Source organism: Acartia tonsa, chromosome 1 (genome assembly GCF_053477335.1).
Source record: "Acartia tonsa isolate MP-2025a chromosome 1, ASM5347733v1, whole genome shotgun sequence".
NCBI lineage: Eukaryota > Metazoa > Arthropoda > Copepoda > Calanoida > Acartiidae > Acartia > Acartia tonsa.
In genome coordinates this window covers 31,105,859-31,126,656 of record NC_137260.1, presented here as the reverse complement: position 1 = coordinate 31,126,656, position 20,798 = coordinate 31,105,859, and the positions used below count along the sequence as shown (strand labels likewise).

Sequence of the window (20,798 nt, the reverse complement as noted above, 5' to 3'; positions counted from 1 at the left end):
TTTTTCGAACCACATTATAGGTATAAACCTCCCCTAGACCTATAAAAAGCTTTACTTTTATGAAACACATATAGGTCCAGCAGTTAGTGAGATACTTTGCTATGCACACACACTCAGACAAGCATCTTATTACTTTTATACTAGGTAAAAAGAGCCAATAATAACTTTTTTTTATTAATATTTACAATTGGAGTATATGTTCTTAATTTTCTAAATATTTGTCATCAATTTCGATCCCTTCAATCCCTGTTTAAAATATTTTGACATGTAGTAACAAAAATAGATTTATTATTTGAGATCATCTGATAGAATTATTTGCTTTGTATTCAATACATGGATAAATAAGGGGTATATAGGTCAAATAGGTATAATATATTTTATAAAATCTTTCACTATACTCTATCATTTACTTTTTATGTATCAAACTATTCGGTTCATCCGGGTGGGGGGGGGGGGTCGTTTTTTTCTAAGCGCGATTTCATTTGGGAGGGGAGGTGGTACCCTCCCCCAAAACAGTTATAACCTTCCCAGAACTCATGAGAAGCTACATTGTAAAGGAAAACCCTATCGGTTAGCAAGATCATTCGATACAAACAGACAGACAAACAACCTGATTCTTTTTCATGAGGATGGACTGAGTTGCTTTCAAAGATTCAGGAATCATCCGGCAAGGTTTGAAATCGTCAGGACGATTCAAACATGCCTGGACAGACGGACTGATAATTGTAAAACTTCTCTTTAAAAAGTACACTGGGCTATGAGAAGTATTTAAGATTCTCGTAAAAGTGAAATCCAAACATTTTTCTCTTTGTTGATTTGTTCTATTTTGCTTCTCTTATACAAACAGAAATGGAATTTTTTTTTTTTTGGGGGGGGGTGATGTTTTATAATTCACCCCCTTAATCAGTAGATATATTCCCTTAAAACCACATCATGTCAGTTAAGCGGTTAGAGAGATCTTAAGCTTCCTAATACTTTGTATAATAGATTGGAAAATGAAAATTATTTAAACGAAAGAATAATAATATAATCAAAGTTGTATGTCCATTGATTGAATCATGTTTAGATTAGGGTCATAAACAATGTGCAATGACATTTGGCTCATTTACCAACAAGGGCAACTATTCACATACCTCATTTTGGTTAGAAACTAATATTTACAATTAATAAAGATGAAATATTATAAATCTAACAAGATTTACAATAATAATCACGCAATCTTATGTAAAAGTAACATGGTGTCTCTCTTGGTGTCTGTAGCTTAAGATCGATGCTAGAACGATATGGTTCTCCTTTAAAGTGAAGGTTAGGGAAGGTTTATAAATTTCCCTTCAAGTGTCTCTGAAGGCCTGTAGGGGACTACAGATAGTCTCACATTCAACAAGAATATTGCAGATTATTTAGACTGTCAGAGCAATTGCTGCAGTCCTAATATATTTCGTATAATATATGTATTTTTTGGGGGCTAAGGTTGTAATAAAATTACGTACGCTACATTTAGAAAATTGTTGATTTGAATCTACCAAATTATTTCAATTTATTTCACTTGAAAAAAAAGAACAGCTTGGGTTAGAAGTAACATAGCGACATGAATTTAGTATTCAAGAGACACCAGTGTATATAGATTTGAAAAAGAAATAACACCATTTAGCTTAATAATATTGCTTCAATTTCTCATTTTATAGCAAAAGAGGTAAAGAATATTGAACTATGATTTAATTACACCGATCCCCATTATAAAACCTATGCAATAAAAACAAAATTATGGAATACAGTAACAGCAATCATTTTTTGTGACTAAAGAACTAATTTGATTGACTTCAAAAGATTTATTTTCGATTAACCAATCTCTGAATATTTGGTCAAAGATTCCAAACCACGAAATTGTGTAAAAATACCGTAACCTTAAGTCTCTCTCCCATCATAAAACCAGGGACTGAGTATCAGTAGCTAAAGGTTTTTTTTATCAATAAAGAGTAACTTTTATTGACGCTTTGTTGAACATAATCCTAATAATTTTACAATTGGGTGCATACAAATAATAAATTTTTGGACATGGTTATAATTAAATAAGAAAATCTTCAGGTGCCATCAAGGACGTCAAAGCTTTTTTGGGGAGGGGGTGGGGCAGGTTAACATCCCTTTACCCCTCTTGGATGTCCTTTGGTGTCAGTGAAGCCTAGGTAATCTCTTGGTAATCCACTTCTTTAATGCAAACTTGAATACAGTCAGAGTTTAGTAATAGAGTGGGTTTACAAAAGCAAAAATACTCTCCTTAAAACACAAAAGTTTGAAATATGAGCTTTATGCAATCTAACCTCAGTCAATCAAATATGAAATCAGTGACCGAGATATTATATAACAAGGACGAATACGACCATTTGTAGCAAAAACATGTTCAAATAATAAGCTAAACATATGATTGAGTAACAATAAATAAGAAGGACAAGTAGACATAACTCGAAGAGAGATAACAGGAGAATTCTAGCGTGACAAACTTACAAACATACAGACAGGCACTGTCAAGTAAAGAGTAGTTTCGTTACTAAAATAAAATTGGCTAAACAAGATATGTTATGACAATCCCACATCCCTCATAGGATTGTGTATTAAAGGGAGTGGCATATAATAATAATATTACTTCTTTCTTTATTCAACAAAGATTTGGGATGGAAGGATGGGTGAATGACTGACATGGGAGGCAGGGATATAGGGAATTTAAATAGAAATTTTTAAAGTTACGTTGTCTGACCTTTTCAAGCATATGAGAAAAGTGAAGTACAAAATTTTAATGATTCTTAGGCTTATATGAGAAGATTTAAGTTTCTTATCTTCATAGGTAGGATCCTTCATGCGATAATATAAATTCGTAAGTATGTACTAAGAATTGACAATATAGATCATCTTTAGTAATTTGGGCCACTTATAAACAACAAACTTGCATATAATGCCTAAGTATTTGCAAAAAATTATAGACTAAGATGAACTTTCAAAATAAAAAAGTTGAGTTAATAATCTGAATCTACAAAAAGTATTTTCCACTTTTGAACTGACTAATTTACCCATCTGTATATCCAAGCATAACATGGAAAATCCCACTGTATTGTCTGGTCTATACAGGGATTTTTAAAGAATGAGACGATAAATTGATGTACGTTCCTCATTTTTATGAGCAAAAAACCTCCTTAGTTCATTTAAATAGTAGGCATAAAGATTGAAAGTGTAGTTTGTTTCATTCAATCCAGATTAAATAAAAGAACCTAAAGTTTTCAAGCCAACGAATGAGAGAGCATGATATTTAAACTTTAGGTACCATTATAATATACAGTTTAATGTCCACTTCCTCCCTGAGTTTATTCTTTTAAAAATGGGGTCTCATAATCAACAATTGTTCAACAAACTCATTTTTTGTTGCATTTGATTTTTCTTAATTAAGCAAACCTTTTTAAGTACGTAACACATTATAAAATCCTAAAGGTTTGAATATTTTTTTTACAAAACATAATTTTTGTTCATTGAAATACTGCCTCTATAGAATATTACATCCATTGTGACATGACAAATGTTTCTGTTGTGTAGAAGATTAAATAACATACTGGCGTTGACAGCAAGTTACAAATAGATTTAATTTTATACAATCCTTTTTAAAACGTTAACTTGTTCATGAATGGGAAAAAATATGGAAATACAGCATTAATTTAACAAAAGAAGGAATAGTACTAAGACATTCTCTAATAATTTTATGTTCTAAAATCCTACTTTGAATGAAAGTAAAATTTAGATCTTAAACATGTGCTTTAATTCGTTCATGGAGAAAAATTAGAAAAAATTCCAAACAAGAAACATATTATTGGACAAGTGCAAATACATATAAAAAATAAATTATAAGTAACATGACAATGTAACGAACTAAGCAAGCAATTTTAGGCAGTAACTGAGAATAATTTAGACAGCCAGCAGAGATGGTTTTGATGACCTTTAAAAATATACAATTGTATTTAGATGTTTAGGGTTCGTATTATTAGACTCATGGTTTATAGTAAGAAACAAGTAAGGTTAACTATTAGTCTCTGTCCATCCGCCAGTCCGTTAGTTATGGGGAAATGTGATTTTACCGGCCACTATTCAATGTTGCTTATTTTTTGAGTAATTTTTGGTAATCTTGATTGGTCGGTAAAAACAAACAGTCTCCAATGTTTTTCACCAATATTTAAATATACTAAAGGATTAATTTTGATCTCGTATTATGGGTGCATTATAATTTATCGTACTTTTTCTTATTCCTAAATTCCTAAAATAATTCGAAAAGAACTATGATTACTCTATTTTAATTCTGTAACACCCAAGGTACATGCTGTTAAGATCAGTTTAGTTGCAAATATTGTGACACATTGGCAGTGGTGCCACTGATAAAGGGTTAAATGATCTCAAGGATATAACAATAGATTCAGATTTTTAATAGCAGTTGCAATTAAAAATTATCAAATTGGTTTCGCAAAATTAAAAAACAAAATATTTTAAAAAAAAAACTTTGCGTTGAAAGTAATTATTTGTAATTTATTTTATAAAAGTTGTTTATGCCATAAAATGATATACGTTTACATTTTGTCCAAAAATTTTACAAATAATGAAAATTTATCTATTTAAATGTCAACATATTTAATGTATACAAAAGCTTGTTTAAAACTTTTTATTTAAAGGTAAAGAAGGAGTTGGAAGTCAATAACATCAGGACTTATTTACATCAGCAAAGTTACAAAGTCTAAGGATTTTCTTCCCGCTATTAGACTAACCTCGTCATATTTAACCCCGCAGGAGCCCTCTGAACCCTCTGGTCTGTTTAGGTCAATCTCAAACTTTGTTCTGGTACCTCCATCTCCAAACTGGACACATCCAGGCTCAGTCCTGAAATAAAAATATTAAAGTCAGGCGAAATAAGAAATAATGTTAGGCCATAAAAAATATATCAAGAAATATTGATTAAGAGAACGTCTTTTCTGGCAATTTCCCTAAAAGTTCCTTGTCAAGCAGGGCTATATTAATCCATGTAGTGTTAGGATCCCGCGCAGGGATTAGGTACAGAAAAGAATCTACCCTCCTTATTAAAAAAACAGGGAGGGGGTCAGTGTTCGATAGGCACTATGTGGAAAACACCCTCCTTCCTTCCCTAAGCAAGAAAGTTGTAAGGTGTGGACTCTAGGTTTAAAGTATTTACGCACCTTAAACTTGAAAACCATCCAATCACAGAACAATAAATATAACAAAACAAGGATGACAACATCCATTAAAGCAAAGCTCTGAAATGGAAGGACAAACGAACATTAAAACTAGTAGAGTGTCAGAACTGAATAAACTGAATATTAAGGAATAAGCTTATATGTACAAAATTAAATTTGTTGCAAAACTGATTAAAATCATGATTCTGTTTAAGGGCATACTGACGTTTTTAGGACTTGATTATAGAGATGCTTCGCTTATCACATCGTACCTTGTTGTAATAGGAATCAGTATTCAAAGATCAGATGAATAGGATAATTTTAATAAAAATTACAAAAAAAATTTTGTCAAAAAAGTAAAAAATCAGACTGTTTTAAATGGACGTACGGACTTTATGGTAGCAATTATAGAGTTTAACGAAAAGAGCTAACTGTAACGGACGGACGGACCGACCCTAATTATAGAAAAGCTTCGCTTTTAAAAATTCTATAGCATGAGAGTTTTTTTTTTATCTAGTACATTTTCTTAAAGCTTTAATATAGTTCTTTGTAGATTTAATCTTATTAAATGTATAAAAATGTAGATTATCTGGTAAATCTTTGTGCATGATTTCTGTGGGTTTCAAAGTGGGGATAGGCCTTCTAGAAATAAAATAATTTACACCAAATTCAGAGTTGAAGTTTTGCTAAATTGTTAATGTATTAATGTGTTGTTTTCTGCAGAATATATTGCACAATATGATTGACTAATTTTGAGATATCCATAAAGGAAATCTGTAACTGAAATCTTTTTATGTTAAGAAATTTTTTTTTCTTTCTAAGTAAACTTTATAATATTGTTTATTTTCGTATTGTCCAATCCCTAAAGCAGGGTATAAATGCATGTTTTCTTGCTTTAACCTGATTTAACAGAAATGTTCCTTTACACAATACTATTGTTATTCACGGCATGAACAAATAAAGTTATGCTTCATCCAATTAACCTTTATGCTAATAATAATTGAGGCGTTTATTTGATATTTTTCATTGCATATTAGCTGTCACAAGGACGAGTTTTACATTGTCCTTATAAGACTTCCATCTAAAAAAGTATTTCAATTGGATTGCTCACAATTAAAAATAATTTTTAAAGTTTGTTTTTGAAGATTGAAATTAAGCTACATTACAGATTTCAATGAACAAATTACAAGGCTTTTCTAGGAATTTAAATTTAGTTTTGGGATAACTTAATTGGTACACTGATAAATACCCTTTGTTTCCAGCAACTATGCAAATGATTTGAATCCTTGAAATACTAACAAAATTATGCACTTTAATAAATTTTTTAATTTTATTTTGTAATTCACAATGACTTTAAAAATCAAACAATATGCTCCAAAATCTTTTCATATGATATAAATTTAAACGTAGAAATATTGATAAATATTTTAAAACCTTTTCTGGTCATATGCGAACCATGAAAGAATAATGCACAAAATTGGTGAATAAGTTCTAAACTTCTAATACGACATTTGTATAGTATGTAGTATATACTTTAGAAGTTTGATAGTGTAAAACAATTTTGAAGTTTACTTCGAACATGAACATGTATTACTATTGAATTATAACCATGTACTCTTGTTCATTTTTGTCACATAGTTTAACAAGGGTTTGCTGAAAGTACAATATATATGCAGTTCAAAAAATGAAAGATATTCTAGGCAGCCACCAAATCAAAGGATGAAATTTAAGCAGATTAGAGGGCTCCATTGTTTCAATACAAAACAATGCTAAGGTGTTTTCAACCCATGCAAAGATATGCAAGGATGAAATTCAGAGACGTGCAGAAACCCCCCTGATACATACCCCTAAAACAGCCAAGGGGGATGTCATGGTAAGAAAGCCTAACACTTCTTAAATTTAAGGAGAATTTTTAAAAATAAATGAAAGTATGAAAAAAGTAATCAATAGTTAGTTCTTGGATAAAAAAAAATTTATTATTAATATACTTAATTGTAGCAGGCTGATTGTGTGTATGTATGTTTATCCACTAAGATCTCATAAACGATGAAGCCACTAGTAAAAAATAGAAGAACTAAAGGGGTGGACAAAATAAACAGGATTTAAAGAAAAGAACAAAAGTAAAAAAGGTTAAAAAGAAGGTTAAAACCTGATAATAAATTGAGGGCGTGGTTGCTGCAAATTATTTCAAAAACTATTTGAAACTTAATAAACTTCTTGAAACCTTTTGTGCTTTTAATATTTTTATGTGCAAATTTATAAGATCAAATTATTAGATAAGATGTAAAACACTGTACAGTTGCTTAATGCTTAAGATTAAGAATGGAATAATAGACAAAACTTTTAAGGTTTAAATAGTATAGTTTTTTTAAGGCGGAAGGGGCGGACGCCGTCCAGTTGTGAAAGGCTGGCTTTCAAAAAGTGAATTGACACAATAAGGCATATCTATCATATTCAGCTATGTTTTGAGCTGCAGGTTTTTTCCTCGGATACATTGAATTTAAAAGTTCTAACCAAACTAAATCTCTACATAGAACGCGTACTTGAACGGCTGAGTTAACACAAACACAGACTTAAATTAAACTGAAATTGATTATTTAAAAAAACATTATATTTATCTTCAACGAAAAGATTTATAAAGGAATGGAAGCTATTGATTTTCTAAAACAACTCTCAAAATAAACCTTTGATATGCATATTTAAGATTTAGGCTAATATATTTAGTAGAATATCGTGATATTTAGTGTAATATTCTTTGCTAAAGTTATACTTAATTTACATAAATCTATCATTTACACACAAATCTGTCTTCTTCAGTAAAGCTACGCTACAATATTAATCGATGGTTTTGATATATAGTGTATACATCAATATATTCTACCAAAAAAAATACTTTTAGAAAAGGTTAGTTAAAAAATCTCATATGAACAAATAGCTTGGCACAAGTAAACAAGCATATATTTAAAGAAAAAATATATATGTCCTTACTGTCCAAGTAACCATCAGACAGATATCTAGAGAAGCTTGGGTACTAAAATAATATGGTTATATTTATGGGATATTTCTCTTACTAAGTTTTCCTTTTACATGATAAGCTAAAGAAGTATCTAAAATTTGATTTAATTTTTTAAGAGTATCTATATTCTTGCTCCGTTTGTATAAATTTGAAAAGTTGCCAAAACTGGTTGTTTCTATCAACCAAGATTCTAACAAATTTTTCTTACATCACTTTTATAAATTCTGAGGAAAAGGAATTCTTTGGGTACGCATTAATCTGGGCTACAAAGTATATACGTATATGTATTTGTATGTCAAATAATATTTATAGATAGTTCTATTAATCTAATAATTTTAAAATGAAAATTAATTCAACCATCTTGAAGTACAGAATTGTTAAGTATCAAGTAACATATAGAATAAAACTATCAAGGGGGTCGTATAAAGAATTTTCAAATTAGATTTCATTCAGCCATAAAACTTCACTTCCTCTTTATCATTTATCTACAAATAAACAACCCTTAAACAACTAGCTTCTCTAAAGATAGTTAATATGCAATGTTGCTGTATATTAATATTTGTCTCCTTATTGAAACAAAACTTGGTATTTAAACTGTTTCTTATCATTGTTTGTTCAGGAGCTGAACAATAAGTGAATGGAATTGTTGGTCAAACAAGGACAATTTAAACAAAGCACAGGCACAATAAGCTAACTCTGTTTTATAGAAAAACACAATATTACAAGAATTCAAAAGATTGTTTTTGGATCAGAATGTTTAAAAATTATTGATTTTAACACCTAGCTTACAAATTCTTTAACTTAATATCTTGAACTGAGAGATTTATATTAATTTATAGAATAGAGTTGCTTCTAATATTGTTACACAACCAACAAAGTAAATAGGCTAAAATACACACATACACACAAGCAACATGCTTACACAACATTTAAGTTCTTTAGTCAATATATCTATATCACAAATGTTAAACTTGAGTATAGATTAGCTCAAACAAACAAAAAATACTGTTATAAACATTTAACCAAATGACTATAGACCCACTCTGAATTAGCCCTACTACAAGTCAAAAACCCAATCAATTTGAATTTATGTTGAAGATTTTGGTAATTAAGAATCTTTAAACGCCCAAAAATTAGACAGAGCACACAATTAAAGTATTCAAAATAACCTATGTGAATTTTAAAAAATATTACAAGTTAGATTATATTGCAATCCATATGAAAAATATGAAGAAATATTTTTTATTATTTATATTTGTTTTTATTATAATAGCTTTGAAATATTTTGATATTAACGCATTGGGGATAAATTACCTAATGCTTTTCATTTCAATAAATGTCTTAACAAGAAATATCTATAGTCATTCTACACTAAATGCTATTTTCTTGTATCAATTTATATAAAAAAAGAAAAGGATTTGAACTTTATCTATAACAACTCTATTATTAAAAGGCATAAATTAGATTACGTAGTTTTAAAATAAAATAGCCAAAAGTCAAAAATTTTTATTACTTAAAGCCGTAAAGATTCGAAATATTTATCTATTAGGTCTTTAAAAAAACTTGATTTTTTCAGTTGCTATGTAAGATAGAGGTCTGATTGAGCCAATTCCTGAAACAGTTATATGAACAAAAATTCTTTACTGAAGATAATTTGGTTTTTCGATACAGCCTTAATTAAAGTAGTATAATATAAAATAGAATGAAGTGCGCCCAACTTACTTAAGCTTAAGATATCGCTAAACGCTAGACCGTTTGAACTCTAATTTTCAAGATATGTACCTACTTGTTGTAAAAAGTTTGTATGCTATTTTCTGGGGCGTTTGGACACCCACATTATGTTAAATTTAATAAAAAAAATAAAAAAAAATTATGACATTTTGTTATGATGGTGATGTTGCTTAAGAGAGGCCCCTAGAGGCTTTCTAATAAAGTTTCTAATGAATAATAGCAGCTAATTTTTCCTAAAACATTGCTGTACTTTGATAATCCTTTTTCAAGGAAATATCAACAGTGCAGATTTTATGACCATAAATACTTTTCAAGGCCACCAGAAACACTTTTATCACCAGGAATAAAAGAAATGTTAAACAATAAATATTTATATTCATTGGGTCAAAATTAATTAGTAAAGAAACAAATAAGTCTCCAAAAATGATTTTGAATATCCAAGACTTAATAATACACATGTAGCGTGTGCAGCTTTCGTAAACGCGCTAAAAAGTCCGATATTACGCACGGCTTTTCAAAAACCTTTTTTTATGCTTGGTTAGGTTCATTAGTTAAAAGAGCTCCTCAGAAATATTACCTTTAAGGATAGCGACCTCACAGAAGCTAGAAACATGGTTGGTTTGGTGAAATCACTGATATTTTTTCCTATTTTGACTTGGCGGTTATGGTATTTGGTAGCTTTACAATACATTTTCCCGTGATTCAACTCAACGCATGTAAACACACAACACACAAACACACACATACATAAAATCACACACTGAGCAAACAAAATAAAGCAGACACTCCATACAAATAAATAACTGATTTAAAAATGTTTTTATATTACTTGTTTATTAATTTTTCTTCAATAATAGATGCTTTATTTAACCCACTTATCTTTAACAGTTTTATGTACCTCAAAACTTTAATTCAATCCTAAGCTATTATTAAATCATTTTTGGCATTTTGACACTCCATCACCCCCCCCCCCTTCCAACGACCCCCTCAAAAAATCACTTCCCCCTTTTAACACTTCAAAAAAAGATACAGCCTATAACAGTGCTACAAAAAATATTCATAGTAGAAAATACTGTTGTGGTTTTCTTATACAAATATATTAATGGTTTAAACAGTTAGGGAGTTGAATCAATTTTTATAGAAGCAGAAATATAATCTATGATTATGGTTTGGACCCTCTAAAACTGTAATCTACCTTTCCACTTTCCCCTCTCTTGGTGAAGATATCTTCAACGCCGATCAATTTTTTTAATGTAAGATTCTACTTTCCCTTCTCTTGGTGAAGATATCTTCAACGCCGATACGATTTTTGAAATGTAAGATTCCACTTTCCCCTCTCTTGGTGAAGATATCTTCAACGCCGATACGATTTTTAAAATTTAAGATTCCACTTTTGCCTCTCTTGGTGAAGATATCTTCAATTGATTTCAATTCTAGTCAAAAGATTAGTTTTTTTTCTACAAAAATATACAAACTAATGAAAAAGAAGCAGCGCTTGTTATATTTTGGTATTTAATGCGTTTTTTTAATTTAGATTTTGTATTTTATAAAATCAGCGTTATAAAAAGAAGTCTTCTAACATGAAGATTTTTGTACCATATTTCTATTTATTATACTTCAAAAATTAAAATTCTGAAGTTACAATAAATATTTTCTGCTATACATACATGTATGGCTAACCATGTAATTACTGGTTTTCTATTTGATAGCATATAATCAAGCAAATTATAAACTGCAACCTGCAAATATTTTTGCACACAAGCTGAGGACTGTATCTGGGATTTTAGGGAATAGGTATTCCCTTACAAATTATAAACTGTGAACTCAAAAATTAGGCAAATCCGAATTTTCAGTACAGCAGCTTTATTATTCATTTGAGATGAGTTTACTGAAAATATAAAATGTAGATGCATCTTTTGTTTACAAGTTTCAACTGTTAAATTTTTAAAATTCAGCACCATCGAAGCACAAGATCTCAAAAACACCATTAAGGGAAATTCTGGTGAACCAAAAAGATATGCAAATCCAAAACAAATCAATGGAAAGCAATTTTTTGGCACTTTTCTCTTCTTTTAAAGATTGATTCTGATAAATTAACAATTTTTAAGGAATTAATGCATTAATTATTATGTAATATAGTATAAAGTAGAAATTAATGATTTTTCTAGATAAAAAATATTTGAAAAAAAGAAATTTGACCCCTATCACTTTAGAGGACAGCTGCTGACCCCTAGTCTTATGGATGTAGCTAAATACATGTTAAAGATAAAAATTACTCTCAAAAGTTTACAAAAATGTTTTTTGATGTGTTAAAAATCCATTTTAAAATCTTGATTTTGAGGATGATGGCCGTTTAATGCTCCTACTGTTGGTGATTGTGAGCCAAATGTTATCAATGTGCATGCCCATATAGACAACTTATATATCGAACTATAGTCCAATTTTTGTAGTCCATAAGACTAGGGGTCAGCAGCTGTCCTCTAAAGTGATAGGGGTTGAATTTCTTTTTTTCAAATATTTCTTTTTTAGAAAAATCATTAATTTCTACTATAATACAGTAAATATTTTTGAATTAAGTTTATTTTATATTGCTTATCAAATCTCTTTATTTTTGGGTTTGATAGGTTAAGTTGGTAGGCTGATGGTTTGATAGCTATCATTATTAACAAAACACGACAATAAAATAGCACACATGCAGCATCTACTGATATCATTTAAACATGAAGATAAGGTTATAAAACAGCCATAAGTAGCCAAGCAAAAAATTAAAACAGTTATAGGCGGATGGACAAAAGTAAGTTGAATAATAGATGATCACTAGAATTTTCAGAAGTATGTTTACTAATGGACTGATTGATGTTTAAATAAGAAGAATAGTTATTTATTGCAGTGTATTATAGACAGCTTTCCGCGGATAAAAATTACTATAATACGATGAGATAAATGATTTTTAGTATAGCTAAGAACTGGTTCTAATCTAGCGGAAATTAATAGATTTGAAAGCCATATCTAAAAAAAATATCAAAGGAAAATAGAAAGCATGAAACAGATTGAAAAAATTAAATGTGAATAAATGAACTTAAACAAAAACTAATTAATTTAATTTTTCGCAAATTAATTTTAATCTATAAGTAGTAAAACCACGCAACGCTGCCTGAACGAGAATGCAGACTTAGTTTAAAGCGATTCTAACCAGAGAGGAAGGAGATGATGGGTCTGTAAACTTATCAAGTACCCAAAGTTTTACAAATACATTCACTCATTCCTTAGCTTGCTCTTTTGGCACTTTTTTTGAATTTTGATTGGTTTGTTAAAAACTAGTGGTGTCCAAACTTTTCAAGCAATGATTCTAATCTAGAGGAGGGATAATTTTGTTTATCAGGAAACTTCCACAATATATTAATTATAACCAAAAAGGAACAAGTAACTAAATTCAGTAATTTCATTGTATACATTATTTATTAAGCTCTACTGTCAGTCTGGTTTTATAGTTAACAAACCATCACTTTGTGGTAACAATTAGGGGTACAGGGATTGCTAATGGAGTTTAAAATAATCGAGTTTTTCTCAAAGTGCCTAGCGAGAATAGAAAATTTGAAATAAATTGAAATATAGTAAGCGAGTGGTTTTACCTTAGGTTATGTTATATTTGGCACAGCCTAGTCCCACAGGGTAAAGCCATCGGAGGTATGGGCCTCTGCAGGGGTTAGGCAAACAAAAAAACTATCGCCATATCCTTATTTCCATATCATTCAAAAATATTATACTCTTAATAAAGTCCTCCCAAAAACTTTGAGATAAAATGCTATCTTATTGGAGCTTGGAAATATTGGACTAAATTGATTTATTTTCCATTAACCTATGTCAATATCCGTGGGTACCAAGTTGATCATTTTTTCCAAAATCATTATTCGCTAATTGCCTTAATTTGATTTTCAACACTTTTACATCGAAACCATTATATATAATTTATCCCAATAACTGATATAACTCTAAAAGTATAGCATATAGTATCATCAATATGGTTCTAGTAGCGAATCTGTCGTCGTGTATGTCTATCCACCTGTCTGCAATGCTATAGTTTCATATTTTTATTACAAACACAAACCTTTCAACAAACATTTGTAAAAATTATAAAATCGATTCATTCAAACGATTTTAATAAATGTTAAAAATTAATCCACACAAAAAAAATTATGTTGAACTTCATTAAACATAATTTTAGTAATCATTTCCACATTTCATTTCCATGAAAATGACACAAAAATAACTAAATTATCCTATAATTGACTTAAAATCCCGAATAAAAAGCATATACTCAACTCAAAAAAAAATTTAATAAACAATATTTATCAAAGAAGTCGCAGATCTAATTCCAAAGAGTAAACAATACTTATTTTACTACTGATTGCATGTAGAGTTGCTACGCATCTCATCAAAAAAAAAGAGATATTGATCAATTTATTAGCGGATATAGATAGTTAAGTATATATTATATAGATTATTATGAGCTACAGTTAGAATTTACAAATAATCATTCAACCACACTCACTCACTTCAATACTTTGATTAAAAATAGGCTTGGTACCATTTCATTAATTTTTAGTAGCTCAACTTGTAATATCAAAATACGACTAAAGTAAATCAAATGAAAGGTACTTTTAAAACAAAAATAAAAAAGCATTTCAATAGTTCTATGAAAGATAGAAAGCTAAAAGAAATTTTAGGTATATTAATCAAATGGAAAAAAAGGTTTTATTTTTTTCCTGATTTGCTTTACTATAAAATGATTCTCTCATATTCATATAAAGCCTTTTTAGAACTGTATGCTATTGTATTTATATTAAACACTGCAGAAATAATAAGATAGGTAAATAAATTAGACATAATATGTTTTTTAAAGTATCGTATGATATATTTGCATATCGTAAACAGTTGTGAGGAAAAAAAACAAGATAAATGCAAAACTTTCCTAAGTGGATTGGAAAATTGTACACTCTGCATCTTTTTTTTTTTTTTTGGGGGGGGGGGTAGACCTCGGCTAAAAATAGTGCAGAGGGGCGGGCAGCACCCTTACGTTACAACCCTCATAATTTGCCAAAAGGGTGACACCCTCTTTTTCACGCCTCTGCTTTAATGTTTTTTTCTATTCCTTTATTTATGTTTTACTATTATTGGCTCCGACGTTTTGTAATGATTACGAGCAAATCGTGGAAAATAATGATGCACACATCATAAAAAAGTTTTAATAACCTCCATACAAAATCGCCAAAAAGTATGGTCGATAATTTCAAGGCCAAATGATAATAATACAGTAAACTATAAACCAAAGTTACTGTCTGTCTCCCAAAGCGAGAGGGGGTAATGAGTATACCCAAAATAATTATTTGTTTATACCCTACTCGCCAAAAAAATATAAAAACCTACCCGATTTATCAATAATTTTACGAGATTTTACTCATCCATACACATAGAGACATAATAGCTACCTTCTATTTCTTACTAGCAATACTCATTAAAATATATCTTAATTCTAAATTTGTAAAACATTGTGCTATGGTTTGATATTATATGCTATGAATAAATTTATGAAAATGCATGAACATCATTATTTTAATGCCATATTTATTGTTATCAAATCCCTCCCCCAAATTTGAGATAATAATTGTATTCAAACAAAAATATATATTAATCATTCTATTCGTATATATACTCAAAAATTGTAAACAAATCTAAAATCCTAATAAATAACTAGACTCACCTATTAATTCCATGAATAACTCCTTCGAATGGCTGCTGGGTATGAACTCTTATCGTCATAGTACCACCAGTACAGCTAACCTAAATATAAACATCATCATATTAACTAAACATTTACGAAGTTTTTTTTGCTACGCCATTTATGGACAATTACGTACATTTTGATTTGCTCCAATGTATATTAAAAAACAGCTAGCCTTAAATTTTGAATTGTCATTAATGATAATGACATTTAATCAATAGCATAGAAGACAGATAAAAAGTATAAGTAATTAAAATAATAAGCTATTAAACTGCCAAGACTCCTTTTAATACTGATCATTTCAAATTGTAACAATAGGCTATTTCTTTCTATTAAGAGGTTTAATATTAAATGTTGATATCAGCGATGTAAAGCTAGAGTTAAGACGCCGTATATTATTAATGGGAAATATTTCCAGTTAATGGAGCTGCTTCAAATCCCGTACAGCCTTTTTTTGACCGAAAAACGTATTGTTTTTCAAGTAATTAAGGCACATTCCTTCTAAGTAGAGCACAGAAGCACCCCTCGCCTTTTTAAAAATAAAATTAAAATAGGGGGGGGGGGGGGTTGAGTTTTTCGTTTGTTTCTTGGTTATTTTAGACCAGGTTAGGCTATGATGAGTACTGGTTAAGTCTTCAGGGTTAGACCCCCCGTAGTGGGTAAAAACAGGTAAAGTCAATTTCATAAAGAATAAGAAGGATGATAGGATTACAGGATGGGCTCGAGAGACACTTTGAGGGAAATCACAGTAATTTTTATCATTATTTCAATTATATAATAATAAAAAATTATACCTTTACATCATTGACATCGTCAGATTGCTCTAAACAAGAAACCTGAAAATAAATATCTATAATACAAAGTAGCTTGATGTCTGTCCGTCCCTTAAGATCTCGGTAACCACTGAACAGATCGAATTCTACTCTTTAGGGTATAAACCACTTGGTCCTTTGGTGGTTTTAAGCTATTTTCTTGGGGGGTGGGACACCCCAACCCCCTTTAAAATGAAAATTTTTCCCCCCCACAAAAAAATTGTTTTCTGGGGAAACTACTTCACATAAATTGGCAGCACCAATTTTATTTTTTTAAATTACCTCATGGGGCAAAGCCCATAGAGGTTTCTGACGAAGACTCCAGTAATTAGATAAATTATTATCTTTTTATACAAAGTCTATTAGGATTAAGATTTCAAAAACTTCTGCATCAGTTCATTTTTTATCTTCATAAAAACTTCACATAGGTATTAGGATGGATTTAGGCTATTTAGTTTTTGGGAATTTTTAGGCTATTTTTCTGCTTTTCCTATTTTTCGGATAAAAAGCTCTTAGGGGCCTTCTATTTACTACAGTTATGTATACATTTCTCTACAAGTTTATGGAAGACATTTTAAGTGTCCACAAAGGCATTAGTGTGTAGAAAAGATTTGCAGCCAATGATAAGGTCTTGGAAAGGTTGCTATCTCAGTTTATTGGTGTTTTTTGTTCAAAGTAATCTAATGCAAAAAAAGATTACTGGATATGTCCATTTATGCTTTGTTAATCATATTTAGATATATAGATCATAGGACAATTAATGTATTTGCTCCTCCTTGTTTCTTTGGGAGCCATAGTCTTAAAGAGCGTGGGTGGGGTCATACAGGTCGGACCGACTTTCCCATTAGATATCTATCTATCTTATTATATTTGCTATCTTTTTATTCTCATGAGTAAATAGATTTTTACAAAATTGTGAATTTTGCATATTACGGAATTAAAAGAAAAGAGACATGGAACAGAATTACTATACTCACTAAAAAAGAACATTAAACTTGCTTAAGAGACAATGCTTCACTGGAAAGCAAAATCAATTGGGTCTATGAATTTCAACTGTATTTTCTTTTTCTGATGAGATACCCTATTGCTTAGGCTATCCAGAGTAGAATTTAGCTAAAATGAAGCGACACACACAAGCATGAAAGCCAAAACAAAAGCTCCGTACTTTCTTTTGTTCAGTGTCACGATATCTTTGAATCAAAACCTACATCAATACAGGGGATTTAGCATCTGAAATTAAATTATTGTTTTGTCAATTGCTAATTACCTTAAAACTCTTAAAAGGTAACTTTTAACTCTTAGTATTAGTTAGATCTTATCATTAAAAAAATTATTTTATATATTAATGGCTGTATGTAAATAAGAAAAAATATATTTTTTTAAATCTTGACTACACACTATATCTCTGAAAATCTTATAATGAGGATAATTCACAACAAAATTTGGAGTAAAATGATAAAATTATACTTTTTTATATTGAATGAAAAGACCTATAAAAGTAAAATGAAGAAATACAAGGTTGGCAATATCTATAAAAGCGAAGCTCAACAAATGAGACAGACATGCGAACATTTATTTGTACCTTACTGTCAAATGAAATATTATGTCGAATTTAAAATATATGACATAACTAAATTAACGATAAAAGCTGTCCGATCCGAATTACGAATAAACGATCATACGGAATTACTATAATTATAGAGGAGCTTCGCTTTTAATAAGGGAAAAAGAGAGATGAATAGAAAGTAGAGAGACAGCAAAAAATTAAACCAAAACAAAAAAAAAATTACACGCGAGAGGATGGAGAAATGAGATATAGGAAAATAAACCCTCTAGATAGATAAAAAAAAAAATAGAAATAGAGAAATAGAAAGCGAGTGAACGGCCTTAACTTTTTACAAGAATAATATTAAAAGACAAAATTTATTAATGAAAAGCGAGAAAAATAAGAGAGATGAGGGAGATAAGATAAAACCCAACACCATGCCAAAAATATGAAGAAATCTGAAATCTACTGCGAATACCAATTCTAAAAAAAACTTGTTCTAAAAATTTTCCTCTAAATTATGTAAAGCTTTTGATATTTTGATATTTTATCATTTTTCAGCTACTCTTTAATTCCCTTAAATGAAATCCCAAAAAAGCCTAAACGAGTCACTTAATATTTTTTAATTACATAATTAAGAGTTGATTTAGAATTTATATGGGCTGTTTACAGTAAGTTTAATTTTTCGAAAAAATAACATGTAATTCAATGAAAACTAGGATTATCTAGTTTTTTTATCTAGATGATTTTCTTTGATAATTAGGGATTATATTTAATACAAAAAAACAAGGCTCACCAGTCGAACATAAGCCATCATTTAACTTACTGAAAATATAGTGAACGGGCGGAATACCTTACCATGAAAATGATTACATATTCTGCTAATTTTTCATATATATGACTTTGATTTCCCTCAGCAAGGCTTCCAGTTAAGACAGACTGTTGTCAACTCTAAATCATTTATCTCACTACTTTACCAATGAATATGAATGTTCTTGTTAATATTTTAGCCAAACCAAAAATTGCCAGCAGCATCACAAAGCTTTTCTTTTTCCACGCAAAAATATAATTGACAACCCAATTTCTGCAAGAGATGGAAAAAGAGAAATAGATAAAGAGAAGAAAAGAAAGTGAGATTGTGAGAGAGAGAGACAGAGAGACAGAGAGAGAGACAGAGAGAGAGAGAGAGAGAGAGAGAGAGAGAGAGAGAGAGAGAGAGAGAGAGAGAGAGAGAGAGAGAGAGAGAGGAGAGAACTATGAATTTTTTGTTGTTGTTTTAAGCTTTAATTGCTAAAACAAAGAAGTATAAATGACAATTAGCTGGAAGACACAGAAATTTAAATGTTTATTTTAATTCTTATTTTGTGTTTAAAAAAAAGATATTTTTTATCATGGTGTGTAGTACTGCATGTAGTGAACTTAACGAAGCACTGGAAAGTATAATGTGAAAGACACTTTCCAGCGCTTCGAACTTAACTCGGGATTTAATCAAACAAACAATTTTAAACAAGATCAGTTATCAGAAAACATAAGGCCTGTTTTAAATGAGAAAAAACCTGTTTCCTTTTGAACATACGAACCTCATAGAAGGACATCATCATATTACTTAATACAACAAGGAAATTGTTTAAAAGAATCCTTATGCCAAACAAAGGACAAAGCATTTAAAAAATTGAAGTGTTTTGAAATTGAAGGTAATAATCTATATTTTAAATTCTTTTTTTTAAACACAAGAAAGTCCTATGTTTATCACGATTGTAATTATTTATTCTTTCTTATTATAAAGTACAGGAGCAAAGGAATAAGACCGTAATTTATTTTTAAATTTAAAAAACTATCGTCTAAAAGTGATCAAAAACAAAATCATGTTAGCAAATTATAAAGACATAAATTACAAACGCTCTATTTACTAAATGATATATGGTAAATAATTTTATAATTATGGTTTTATAATTTGATTTGTAACATGTGTGGTGGGATAAAGGTATAAAGAAAAATTAGGTGAACCAAACAAAATACCACCCCCCCCCCCCCCCAACACCACCTTACTTTAAGGTACGTTGTCCTTCTTGACAGGTTTTACAAGGTAATATATACTATTGAATGAATGCACTATTAGCAATTGAAACATCTTTCGTGTGACGCGTTTTTAGTTTACATCAATCCAAAGTAAATTTTAGAGTAGCTGCACTTTAGATAAAAAACCTACCTTGTTTAAAGCCAATGCAAAAATACAGACCAAACTAAATAAGCTCATTTTTTCAATCATTTTCACTTTTTACTCACTATGATATATTATGCCAAAAATATTTAGATTTTTTTTCACAAAAAAAACTTCTGTGGTTTTTGCACTTTTCTATCGCTTGAATTCACTAGGTATAAATTGATGGAAGGATCATAATGTTTTTCTCTCTGTTTAAACTTACATTATTTATCTGAAAAATGTATAATTGAAATTCTTTTTTTTTATAATTTTTTTTTATTTAGTGTCATTAAATGATTTCTAAGTTTAGTGTGCCTACTATAAGACACAAAAATAAAGCTTAAATAGCCCACATGCTAAGGTTAATAGGTAGCTAGCTATATAAACAACAAGTAATCATATTCTTCTATAATAAAATACACATTTCAAATGACTCCTTAAACCATTAACCACTTGTTCTATAACTCTACTTGATTGAAACATGTTCTAAAA

At 29.7% G+C, this 20,798-nt stretch overlaps 1 protein-coding gene across 1 annotated transcript in view; it reads right to left on the bottom strand.

Moving 5' to 3' along the window:
• LOC145329400 (uncharacterized) overlaps nt 1-20,540 on the bottom strand; it is a 31,865-nt gene extending 11,325 nt beyond the window's left edge. Inside the window, exons 1-4 of the mRNA XM_080173502.1 lie at nt 20,313-20,540; nt 16,540-16,581; nt 15,725-15,804; nt 4,794-4,905 (exon numbers count right to left, since the gene is read on the bottom strand). Of these exons, the coding sequence (XP_080029628.1) occupies nt 4,794-4,905; nt 15,725-15,804; nt 16,540-16,581; nt 20,313-20,372 (294 nt within the window). The 5' untranslated portion in view covers nt 20,373-20,540. The remainder of the gene's footprint in view (nt 1-4,793; nt 4,906-15,724; nt 15,805-16,539; nt 16,582-20,312) is intronic.
• Between the last annotated feature and the right edge of the window lie 258 nt (nt 20,541-20,798).